General features: G+C 47.5%; 1 protein-coding gene across 3 annotated transcripts in view; it reads right to left on the bottom strand.

Annotated features, from left to right (window-relative positions):
* ADAMTSL3 (ADAMTS like 3) overlaps nt 1–12,945 on the bottom strand; it is a 231,641-nt gene that overhangs the window by 24,259 nt on the left and 194,437 nt on the right. For all 3 annotated transcript variants that reach the window (XM_077317250.1, XM_077317249.1, XM_077317251.1), the window contains exons 21-23: nt 8,718–9,810; nt 7,346–7,473; nt 5,514–5,642 (exon numbers count right to left, since the gene is read on the bottom strand). In XM_077317250.1, coding sequence (XP_077173365.1) covers nt 5,514–5,642; nt 7,346–7,473; nt 8,718–9,810 — 1,350 coding nt within the window. The remainder of the gene's footprint in view (nt 1–5,513; nt 5,643–7,345; nt 7,474–8,717; nt 9,811–12,945) is intronic.

The raw sequence follows: 12,945 nt of genomic DNA, 5'->3' as shown, positions 1-12,945 counted from the left end.
CCCACCTTGATATATTAGCATGAAATCTAAGTGTTCAAGCTCATGCCTTTAGGGAAAGTATTTGGATGTCACGTTTGTCGTGAAGTATTCAGCAGAATCAAGGGTATAGCTTGCTTCTTAAATAACCAGTAGAGAAAGCTGTTATAGAAATCCACCATTCCGCAAGATGGTCAGTTGTGGAAATCTGGCTGCAGAGCTACACGCTGCCCATGATTATTTTTCCTGATGGTTTTCATAAAACAGACTTCAGCTTTGGGAGCTGCAGCGAAGGGTGTGTGCGTATGGAGAAGGATTTTCTTATCCCTCTTGTCTCTTGCAGTTCTCCAGCAAAAAAACCGCCACCCACCGCTACTTCCGTCCTGGTGAGGAAGATTTAGAGTGACTCGTATTCCCCACACTCCAGCATGGGTAGAAGCAACTTGAGGTTTTTCAAGGGCGCAGAGTTAAACAGAGCCTCACGCTTTGAAAATCACAGCATCTTGTGAAAACGTAAACTGAAACCTGTAGACAGCAATCCTGGAAGACACCAAATTCAGTTCTGCCTTTGAATAGAAAGCACGCTTCTACCTTGGTTCTGCTGCCTCCGGCGCGTGGAGAAATTCTCCTTAAGCGGATGGGCAGGAGGGACGAGACAAACAGATCTTTAGGATGCTTTGGGCTGATCCTGTGTTGAGCAGAGGGGTTGGACTAGATGGCCTGTGTGGCCCCTTCCAACTCTATGATTCTGTGATTCTATGAGCAGTGGGTTGGACTAGATGGCCTGTGTGGCCCCTTCCAACTATGATTCTATGATTCTATGAGCAGAGGGTTGGACTAGATGGCCTGTGTGGCCCCTTCCAACTCTATGGTTCTATGATTCTATCTCCTTGGATGGTGTGGCTGCCTCTGTCGCTCTGTCCTACCAACCTCCTGGCAACTGCAAAATCATTCTACACAGTGTACTGTTTGCTTGAGAAGGGTACCGTGTGAGACCAAGTCGTATGAGGAAAGGTTGAGGGAGCTTGGTCTGTTTAGTCTGGAGAGAAGACCATGAAGAGGTGATATGATAGCCGTCGTCAAGGACTTGAGGGGCTGTCCTAGAGAAGATGGAGCAGAGTGGTTTCCCGTTGCCCCAGACTGAGGGTCGGACCAGAACCAGTTGGCTGAAATTAATTCAAAAGAATTTTCTGCCGAACATCCGGAAGAAGTTCCTGACATTTAGAGCGGTTCCTCAGTGGAACAGGCTTCCTCAGGAGGTGGTGGATTCTCCTTCTTTGGAAGTTTCTAAGCAGAGGCTAGAGAGTCATCTGAAGGAAACAAACTTATGAACTTAGGCAGAATGTGAGTGGGTGGGCAGGAAGGGACGTGTCAGGGTTTGTCTCTTGTGGCCCTTCCTTGCATGGCCCAGGGAATTGCTGATGGCAACTGTGGGATGGTAGGTGAATTCCCTCCAGGCCAGGCTGAATTCTGGAGATTTTTGGTGGAGGGATCACTTCGGCATGAAATCGGGGTCACCGTGGGTGGGCAGGTAGTTGTGAGTTCCTGCACTGTGCAGGGGGTTGGTCTAGATGACCCTGGAGGTCCCTTCCAGCTCTATGATTCTGATATCATCGATCTTGTCGGCATGAAGAAGTTTGTGGCTGAAAACAAGGTGGCCTTGAAGTCCTTTGTGTGACTGACCACTCAGCCGCACAATAGTAGCGGGATCCGTGTCTCGGAAGGGAAGGGCTGACCCAAAGCCCCAAAGACTCACAATGCAGCAATCTACTTAGGTCATCCACGAGATGCTAGGAACTGTTAATATTTCGATGAAGACTGTTGCTTCTTTCTTAGCGCTCTAATTCGGTCTTGGCTTCTCTGGTTCCAATAAGGGGTGGCCACACTGTGGCTCTCCAGTTGGTCCATGGACGACAATTCCCATGAGCCCCTGCCAGTCAGTGGGCATACAACCGACACCCCCAAAAGCAGATCCAGCCAATAAAGCACTCTGAAGCAAAGCGTCCCTCGTGTCACGGGCAAAACGGCTTTGGGATTGCGTTTAGCACCAGCAGTGTGACTAACTCCTCCAAATGTGAGACGCAAGTTGTTGTTCCGTACACAGTTGCCAAAGCGGGGCTGGAAACCATGACATCACCGCAGCAATGCCCTCGGCGCGAGCAGAGAACAACCGAACCTCATGTCCCAATATCTGTCGGTCTGGCGCCGCTATTTTAGAAAGCTATTTGCGGAACATTCATCTATTTCTAGCTTTATTTTTGGGCGTCTAGAGGTAGTCTCTCTCTCTCTCTCTCTCTCTCTCTCTCTTTCTCTCTCCTTCCCTCTCTCTCTCGCTTTCTCTTTTTTCTTTTTTCTTTTTCATGGTAGCAGCAGAAGGAAAAAACGCGCCTCTCCCTCACCAAAGTCATAAAAGTGGAAACGGCCCAGCCGGCTCCTTTTAACAATTTGTTTTCGGTCGCTTGTCGTTCCAAGTATGAGTAAGAAGTGGGAGTTTGTACACACGGGCTGATTTTGATTAAGCGTGGCACTCCGCCTCAGCCTGGGCCAGTAACTGGCAAGGAGACGCGTTTCTGGCCCGTGGGAGACGCAGAGGTGAGGGCAGAGAGCTCAATTTCTCCCTCCAAAGCTTTCGAGGGTTAACTCCTACCGGGCCGCAATGGCTGGCCAGATTTCGCAGAAACACTGGTTGCCTCAGATTTTGCAGAAATTTTGCAGAAACACTGGTCGCCTTTCTACGATACGATAACATTTATTGTATATCGCCAAAGGCCATTCCAAAACACAATTAAAACGATATGGTGCAAATACGAATAAAACAATATCTCTCCAATATTGTGTACATAAAATTGTAAACATGGGCTCCTGAGTTACAGTAAGAGGGATAAAATGGTGTATCAAGGTGGAGGCTCCTGTAAAAATGATTTGGCTCTGATTTTCCTGGCAGCCAGAGCGGAAAATGCCACCCTATATGAAATATAGGGGTCGACATCTGATAATATTACACTTTCTCTTTAGTCCTTGGTTGCTTCTAAGGCACGTAAGCCAAAATAATCCACTTGTTATCTCTACCCATTTGGGTATAGAACCCTGCCCCCAGCACACACTCAATGTGTCCCCTGTCCCCCCCCCCCCCCCATCATTACCTGTCACTTGTGTCAGAAAAGGGAGAATGGCACACCCAGGGTTGTACAACCTGCCTTCCATACCGAACATCATATACACCTGTGGTAACCAGGGGCATATGAGCCTCTTGTGGCGCAGAGTGGTAAGGCAGCGATATGCTGTCTGAAGCTGTCTGCCCATGAGGTTGAGAGTTCAATCCCAGCAGCCGGCTCAAGGTTGACTCAGCCTTCCATCCTTCTGAGGTCGGTAAAATGAGTACCCAGCTTGCTGGGGGGTAAACGTTAATGACTGGGGAAGGCACTGGCAAACCACCCCATATTGAGTCTGCCATGAAAACGCTAGAGGGCGTCACCCCAAGGGTCAGACATGACTCGGTGCTTGCACAGGGGATACCTTTACCTTTACCTTTAACCAGGGGCATGAACGTTTACAGGTCTGTGCGTAGTGTGATGGGCACTTTAGTTTTTCATACACTGGTGTTATCGGCCATTGTTTCGCCTGTTTTTATGGCTCATGTGCTGTTTTTATGGCTCATGTGCTGTCAAACGCCACCTGGCACATTTTATTTCAAACGCCACTTGGCCAAAGGGAGACATGACATCAAAGCAGGGCATAGGGCACATGCGCATATATATTCATGCACACACCCTATCACTTAATACCTGTCTGAAGTCAGTTTTAAATGGCTTAAAAATTTAGCAGGCATCCCTAGCATGCTATGCGTCCCTGTGTGCATAGTGTGTACACCAGGCTTTCTCAACCAGTTTTTCGTGAAGCCCTGGGGTTCCTTGACTGTTCTGGAAGGGTTTTCCCGAATGGGTGGGAGTTAATTTTCAATCTGTTTTAAAAATGTGTTAAACATTTATCGGGTGATATGACCATATATGGTTATGTTGCCCCGCCCCCTTCCTTAAATGGCCAATGAAGGGCCTGGACGGGAAGGGAAAGGGGAGGGGCCCTGGGTGGGCGTGTCCACAGCTATGCCTCCCAATAATTTTCTGCACAATCACGCCCCTTCTGGGGTTTCTCGAATCCTGGAGAATGTTTCAGGGGTTTCTCAAAGGTAAAAAAGGCTGAGAAAGGCTGGGGTATACACTACAATCCCCGGGGAATCTTAACAAACTGCCAGCCGTCTCACCACGTACGCCCCAACCGTGGCCACGGCAAGCATTCTGCTAATTGGTACGAAACCTTCAGGGCAGCCTGTGCGTAAAGCGAGCTCAGCAGACTTCTGTGGCTTGGCAGTGGAGGTGCTTAATCCTCTTTGTCTCCTAACGAAAGCCACAGCTTGCTGGCTGCCAACAGGAAGGCGTATCCTGTCGCTGGGGAGAAAGATCTGAGGAGGAGGTGGGTGTGAGAACACCGTGGGCAGGTCTCTGAGATCCACGGACAGGGGAGGCTTATCAAAGGGGGGTTCCTAGGGAAATTGGAGGAGGGGTAAGGAAAGGAAAGGCAGAGGCAAAGCAGCTGGGTGTGAAGCCAGCAATTTAAGATCTTCTGTCGCTCTCTCAGGGCTGTTAAGTACTGTGGTTGGCCACAGACGGTCTTCTGGAAGAACTTCTTGGAAGCGGAGCCTCTGTGAGCAGTGGATACAAGGGGAACACGGGGAACGGGACAGGGTGCAGGAGGTCGATTTGCCTAATAAACATATAGAATCATAGAATCATAGAACCATAGAGTTGGAAGGGGGCCACACAGGCCATCTAGTCCAACCCCCTGCTCATAGAATCATAGAATCATAGAGTTGGAAGGGGCCATACAGGCCATCTAGTCCAACCCCCTGCTCATAGAATCATAGAATCATAGAATCATAGAATCACAGAATCACAGAATCACAGAATCACAGAATCACAGAATCACAGAATCACAGAATCATAGAATCATAGAATCATAGAGTTGGAAGGGGCCACTCAGGCCATCTAGTCCAACCCCCTGCTCATAGAATCATAGAATCATAGAATCACAGAATCACAGAATCACAGAATCATAGAATCACAGAATCATAGAATCATAGAATCATAGAGTTGGAAGGGGCCACACAGGCCATCTAGTCCAACCCCCTGCTCATAGAATCATAGAATCATAGAATCATAGAATCATAGAATCACAGAATCACAGAATCATAGAATCACAGAATCATAGAATCATAGAATCATAGAGTTGGAAGGGGCCAAACAGGCCATCTAGTCATAGGATCATAGAATCATAGAGTTGGAAGGGGCCATACAGGCCATCTAGTCCAACCCCCTGCTCAATGCAGGATCAGCCTCCAGCATCCTAAAGCATATGCTCTGCGATTAATGTTCTGTCGCTTTCGCTGGGCAAGATCTTTTTCAATGCTGTCCAGGCCTTGAGAGGAACTTTTCATCCCAATTGCATGGAGTTAAAGAGTCCCCTCCCTTTTTTTGGCTTACCTTTCACTGGACATTCCAGCAGCATGTTGGCCCCTGCTCTTGCCAGGATCGCACCCCCAACGGGCACCGAGAAGCTTGAACGCTCCAAATGAGTGACGTTCCGTGTAGAAGACAATATTGCGGGAGCCTCTGCAGAAAAGGAAACGGGAAAAATCACTGAATCCGCCCGCCAGGCAAGGGTGCTCTGACTCTCCATCACACTCAAGGGGGACTCCGTCGCGGGTCTGTCTCGGTTCCAATGTTACAAAATATTGCTTTTAAGTCTCCAGGAAAAGGAAAGTTCTACCTAAACAAATTAGCTCATTTTACCCGTTTGCTGAACTAATTTATGTCATCGTCCAAGTTTGCTTTTTACTTGGGGATCAATTGTATATTTTCTGCTCGTCGTTGACTGTATTAATAAGCGGTAATGTTCCAGTCAGCTGTGAAAATGCAGGTCTACCCAACAGAATTTTGTTGTTTTTGTTGTTGTTAGGTGTGAAGTCGTGTCCGACCCATCGCAACCCCATGGACAATGATCCTCCAGGCCTTCCTGTCCTCTACCATTCCCCGGAGTCCATTTAAGTTTGCACCGACTGCTTCAGTGTCTCCATCCAGCCACCTCATTCTCTGTCGTCCCCTTCTTCTTTTGCCCTCGATCGCTCCCAGCATTAGGCTCTTCTCCAGGGAGTCCTTCCTTCTCATGAGGTGGACAAAGTATTTGACTTTCATCTTCAGGATCTGGCCTTCTAGGGAGCAGTCAGGGCTGATCTCCTCTAGGACTGACCGGTTTGTTCGCCTTGCAGTCCAAGGGACTCGCAAGAGTCTTCTCCAGCACCAGAGTTCAAAAGCCTCAATTCTGTGACGCTCGGCCTTCCTTATGGTCCAACTTTCGCAGCCATACATTGCAACTGGGAAGACCATAGCCTTGACTAAACGCACTTTTGTTGGCAGGGTGATGTCTCTGCTTTTTAGGATGCTGTCTAGATTTGCCCTAGCTTTCCTCCCCAGGAGCAAGCGTCTTTTAATTTCTTTGCTGCAGTCCCCATCTGCAGTGATCTTGGAGCCCAGGAAAATAAAATCTGTCACTATCTCCATTTCTTCCCCATCTATTTGCCAGGAATTGAGAGGGCCGGATGAAGTTTCATCTTCAGGATCTGGCTTTCAGTCAGGGCTGATCTCCTCTAGGACTGAGAATTTTAGAGGGACACAATGTAGGGCACCTGATCTGTTGGCATAGGGGACCTGTACAACTAGGCAAGTCATGCAACGAGTTTCCAAATTTTGTTCTTCTTGCATCCAACAGGCTAGCCTAACACATCGGCTTATAAGAAACTCAAATGATTTCCTGAACTCTTTAGAGTAAAGGGGAGATTCCGAATATAATTAACACTCAGTACTTATTGTTCAATGAGCCTCTTGTGGCGCAGAGTGGTAAGGCAGCAACATGCTGTCTGAAGCTGTCTGCCCATGAGGTTGGGAGTTTGATCCCAGCAGCCGGCTCAGGGTCGACTCAGCCTTCCATCCTTCCGAGGTCGGTAAAATGAGTACCCAGCTTGCTGGGGGGTAAACGGTAATGACTGGGGAAGGCACTGGCAAACCAGCCCATATTGAGTCTTCCATGAAAACGCTGGAGGGCGTCACCCCAAGGGTCAGACATGACCCAGTGCTTACACAGGGGATACCTTTACCTTTACTTATTGTTCAATGTGTTACATTTTTCTTATCTTTGTTCTGCGGTAGTTATATATGCAGGTAAGTTTCTATACAGGTTGGAAAATTAGATTAAAATATGTCAATATTGAAATGGAAGTCATAAAGCTAAACGGCAAAACTGGAGTATCAGATCTTACCTGCGTGTAACAATGTTGACATTTCTACGTCGGAACCGAAGTCATTTCCCACCATGCAACGATACACACCCATTTCCTTTTTGGTGGGATTCAAAATTCGGATCCTGTCACTGGCTGCCAAAATTATTCTGCAGAATGTTTAAGAACAGATAGGATTGCATGAGAAAAATCACTGCCCAGCCCTGCCAGCTCGAAAAATATGGCAAAAAAGATCTTTCCATCTAGGAACCTCAATAATGCCACCCAAGTGCAGGGTGACTGGCAGCCTTCCTTTTGGTATATTTTCTTTTTTTCCCCAGGTCTCTTTTCTGTCTTAATATAGACCAGGAAGATTCTGTGGAGCTCAGGGGTCTCAAACCTTTTCGTATCCATGAGGGCCTTTGGGATTCTGACACAGGGTGATGTGCGCAATCACAAAATGGCTACAGCTACAGGGAGTGTAGCCAAGCTCAAAAGGGCCACTGTAGGAGGCAGAACTACACACACAAAGAAGAGCCACATGTAGGGGGAAGGGAGATTTTAAAAATATACTGGAAAAGAGGAGTGAGAAAGAATACAACCAATATTGCAGTGGCAGCTGCCCCTAAAACAATGTTAACTTATTCTGCCCAACCAATTGGATCTCCAGTGGCTAATGAAGTTTCTATAGGGTTTCTATTGGGGAAACACCCAACCTGGCCCCACCTACTTCACTACGACATTTTATGAGCAGCATGTTGGGGACTCTTGTCTTAGCTCTACCAATCCCAATTATCAAATCCATTCGTATTACATGTTAAATTCACATACCTCCAACACAAGGAGGACACCTTGTAGATAAAGCCTGATTGTGACACTTAATACTTAAGATGTATGTCTTAACAAGAATTGGTGGCAGGGGTGGGGGTAGACGGGGAGGTAGAAACCAAGACCCGTAGCCGAGGAGATGATGGATTTTTACCTGTTTAACTGGTTTCAAGTGTAACAGGTATATGGTTGTGAACTGCCCCTAGTTGGAAATCCTGAAAGGGGTATATAAATTTAATAATAAATAAATAAAAAGATAACAGTTAAAAATGGACCCCTGGGTTTCTGACGGGGTTTCAAGGGATTTTAGGTCTGAAAAGGGTGCAGATTTTGGGCTTAAAATATCTTGAGACCTGGGATAAAAATACTTGTGCTCCTATCAAGGGATAAACAATTGTTTGTGTTTATGGGACTTGAAAAATACGTTTTTACCATCAAAATCTGGCAGTGACACGGTGTAGATGCTTAGGGCTGATCCTGCGTTGAGCAGGGGGTTGTACTTGATGGCCAGTATGGCCCCTTCCAACTCTATGATTCTATGATTCTAGGTCAGAGAAATACAGAAGCATGTAGAGATTTTACTTACTTCTCAGAGGACTTCAACTCCATTCCATCTTTTGTCCAGTTATAATGAGGCTCACTACCCCCTTCAGTTTTGCAAATCAGATTTATTACACTGGTGTCCCTTGTCAAGAAAACTGTCCTCCCCATGTTCACTGTTACTGTTTTGTTTGAATAAACCAATGGTGCCCCTTTCTGCCTTACAATTACTGGGGGCTTTTGGCTTCTCACCACAAGGTCTTGGGGTTTGGTGCTGAGATTATCAGGCAAGTGTGAAGATTTGGCAAGTTTCTTCAAGGGTAACTTCTCATCTTGTGGCTCCTTCAATCTATCAGGAGCAGACTGCGGTGGCTTGGCTAACTCAGCGACCAGCTGATAAACCAGCTGTGAAGCCAAGTCATCGTTGACTTCTCCAGCCTCAACCAGGTGGCTCAAATTCTTGATCAGCTCCTCGAAATGGACGGTGTCCATGCTGTAAGCCCTGGGGAGCAACACGGCCTCCAGGCGCTTGTTCTTGAATTCACGAGACCCAAATCCTTCTGGGGAATTTCTCGTCTGAGTTTCAAGGTGCTGCAGGAAAGGTTGGTCATTCACCTGCCCGTCACCTAGATACTGCTCACTCTTCTTGTTCCAGAGCTGCCACATCTGGCTCATTTTATGCCACTTTGCTCCAAAGCCATTGGCCTCGTTGTGTTCTGTGCCACTGGTCTCACCCAAGTGCTTTCTGAAGGAGGGAGGTTCTATTAGCTTGTTGTCTGTGCCAATCAGCTTGAGAACAAATGTATCTTGTGCTGAGCCTGCGATGCATTTGTAAACGCCAATATCCAAGGCTTCGAGGCTGTGTATCTTTAGAGAGCCTGACTTGGTAACGCCAAGCCGCTTAGAGATTTGAAGGGACTGCCCATCCTTCTCCCACTGGATAAGGGTCTTCTGGAACCTACGGACCGGGCACTTGATGACAACAGATGTTTTCGGAAGCAGGTAAGCTCGGCTCCCGATTGTGAAGTTAATGCGTTTCTCTTGCCTGGTCTGTATGTAGACTCTGTGGATGCTGAGGATTTGCGGCCCACGCAAAGCGTATTTCCCAAAAAGTTGGGGGTTGATTTCTTGACTCGTCCCTGAAGTGGCAAAAAAGAAAAACAACAACAACAACATTTGGTCATTCTAAGCTGTTCAGATTTCCATTTCACTGACGGAATCAACATTTGAATGGAAGTGTTTCATAGTAATGGTCTACGGATTGAACATGGCAAGCCTTGGAATACTAACAACTCAACTGAGCAAGTCTGAGCAAGCTGGGTAACCTTGGGCTCGCCACGGCATTGATAAAATTGTTCTGACCGGGCAGTGATATCAGGGCTCTCTCAGCCCCACCTCCCTCACAGGGTGTCTGTTGTGGGGAGAGGAAAGGGAAGGTGATTGTAAGCCGCTTTGAGCCTCCTTTGGGTAGGGAAAAGCGGCATATAAGAACCAACTCTGCTTCTTCTTCTTCTTCTTCCTGATTTCAAAAGTACTTATTTATCACTAAAGATGACATTTACTGCTTTCTATTGCATCTCAGGCATGGAATTCCCTGAGTAGAGCTATATTATTTGTCATTCACTGACAAAATTTATATCCCACCTTTCTGGCCCTTAGTATAATGCAGCCTTTCTTAACTTCTACCTTTCAGAAACCCCTGAAATATTCTTTAGGCTTTGAGAAACCCCACAAAAGGCATGATTGCGCAGAATATGGTTGGGAAGCATCGCTGTGGACACGGCCTACTGGGGCCCCTCCCCTTCCTACCTTCTCCAGGTTTTTAATTGGCCATTTTGGGAGGGGGGAGGGTTGACGTGACCATATATGGTCATATCACCCATTAAATTGGACATTTTTAAAAATATATCAAAGATTAATTAGCTCTCAGCCATTTGGGAAACCCATCCAGGACCATCAAGATGCCCCAGGGTTTCACAAAACCCTGGCTGAGAAAGTCTGGTATAATGGGAATGCAGGGTGTGACTTATATAAGGGATAAAGTTTTCCTAAATTGATTCTTTGGGTGCCTTAAACTATGGGTTGACAATCTTTTTGAGCATGTGGGCATCCCTGGAATTCTGACCCAAGGGGGTGGATACAACCGCCTCAGGAGGCACCACCAACCACAAAATGCCAGGATGTCCCAGGCCTTCAAGAAAAGAAGAAGAAGAGAAGAAGAGTTGGTTCTTATATGCCGTTTTTCCCTACCCGAAGGAGGCTCAAAGCGGCTTACAGTCACCTTCCCATTCCTCTCCCCACAACCGACACCCTGTGGGGTGGGTGAGGCTGAGAGAGCCCTGATATTCCTGCTCGGTCAGAACAGTTTTATCAGTGCCGTGGCGAGCCCAAGGTCACCCAGCTGGTTGCATGTGGTGGGAGCGCAGAATCGAACCCAGCATGCCAGATTAGAAGTCCGCACTCCTATCCACTACACCAAACTGGCTCTCCTTCCCTACGGCCACAATTTCTGTGGAGCTGTCATCGCAACTGCAAATGTGGAATCGTTTGCACTGGCCCCAGAAAATCTATGTGGCACGAACTCTTTGCTATTTCGGGCAGAATGGAATCAGGAATTCTGCACACAATCAGGGCAGCCCAGTGTATTATGACTTGTACCATTAACACGGTTTTAGCGGAGGAATGAATGAATGAAATGCAAAGAAGCACAGCTAATTGAGGACACAGGTTAGGGGAAAGCAGTAAGTCTGCAAGGGTAGCCAACTCCAGGTTGAGAAAATCCTGGAGATTCCTGAGATTTGCCTTGGAAGCAAAGGCAGACGGGGTTTGGACAGGGGGAGGACCTCAGTGGGGCACAGTGCCACAGACTCCTCCCACCAAAGCCGCCATTTTGTCAAGCGGAACCGATCACGGACTGGCCACCACCTTCCATTCAAGATTTCCGCATCGTATGTCGCTTTTTTGGCCCACTTTGGCAGCGGAAGCTGATTCGAAACCGTGGAGGCTTTGATACAGCACAGGCTACTTCTGTTTGGCGGGCGAGGGGAGGGGAATTAAAAAAATCCCAACAAAGCAGCTTTTTAGGACCCCGGCTTTGCCCGGTGGGATCCACTGTTATTACTATTAAAGCCCCCTGGAGTCCTGGAAAGCCAGAGCACCACATGGGTCAAGAAGGAGAAGTGGCGCTCGCATGCAGAGCGTGCAAGGGGACATTATGTGCCTCTGTTTGTGCTGGCAGGGCCCCACCCACCTCGGCAGGACCCCGCCGAGCGAGGGAACACAGCCAGGACTGCGGCCAGAATCCATGTGCACAAAAGACCAGTCAGAGGCCTAATTGGTTATTATTTTACATATATGCCCTTCCCATCCTGGAAGGCACTTTCAAAACAGCCTCATAATCGTACTGGAGACGCTCATTTCGAGGCTTCTGGCCACAAGGAGCCGCGGGTTCAGAAAGAGAGAAAGAAGGGGGGAGTGGAGAAAAATCTCTCTCTTGCGCACACGGGGCCGGATCGCTTTCAGAATAATAAACAGTCAACAGTGGGATGTGCCGATGTCTCCCGTTTCATTGCTCGACTGTACTGAAATTTAGCTGAACTCTGCCGCTGGCTCGTGCTTAATTCCGGTTTAACCAGGAGATTTGCCTGCAATTAATTCCAGAAGTGGAGCATATCCCATCTGAATTCCGTCTATTCATGTGCATTTCCCTCTTGCGTCTGCTGCCCCGACGCCATGCTGGTGTGTGCGCACGTTGGTCAACATCTACACAATGCCGTCTTGTTGTGATGCCTAATCTGGAGATTTCTGGGGAGCGAATATCTGGGGGCTGATATTGCTTAATGCTGCTAGTCTGCTACTTATGTATTTATTTTGTTTTATACTATCTGGGAGGGGGAGCAAGCACAACTGAAGACAGCAACAGAATACAGGATGATTCGAGAAGTGGGCTAAACGGAATAAAATGAAGTTCAATAGGGACAAATGTAAATTTCTGCATTTGGGTAGGAAAAACCAAATACACCAATATAAGATGGGGGAGACTTGTCTTGGCAGTAGCATGTGTGAAAAGGATCTAGGAGTCTTAGTAGACCATACATTGAACATGTGTCAGCAGTGTGACTCAGTGGCTAAAAAGGCAAATGGGATTTTGGGCTGTATCAAATGGAGTATCGTGTCCAGATCATGGGAGGTGATGGTACCGCTTTACTCTGCTCTGGTTCGGCCTCACTTGGAGTCCTGTGTTCAGGACATACCCCAGGAACAAAGGACATGTG

Source organism: Paroedura picta, chromosome 18 (assembly GCF_049243985.1).
Source record: "Paroedura picta isolate Pp20150507F chromosome 18, Ppicta_v3.0, whole genome shotgun sequence".
NCBI classification, from domain to species: Eukaryota; Metazoa; Chordata; class Lepidosauria; order Squamata; family Gekkonidae; genus Paroedura; species Paroedura picta.
The sequence above is the reverse complement of the archived record's forward strand: the minus strand, read 5'-3'. Positions and strand labels throughout refer to the sequence as shown.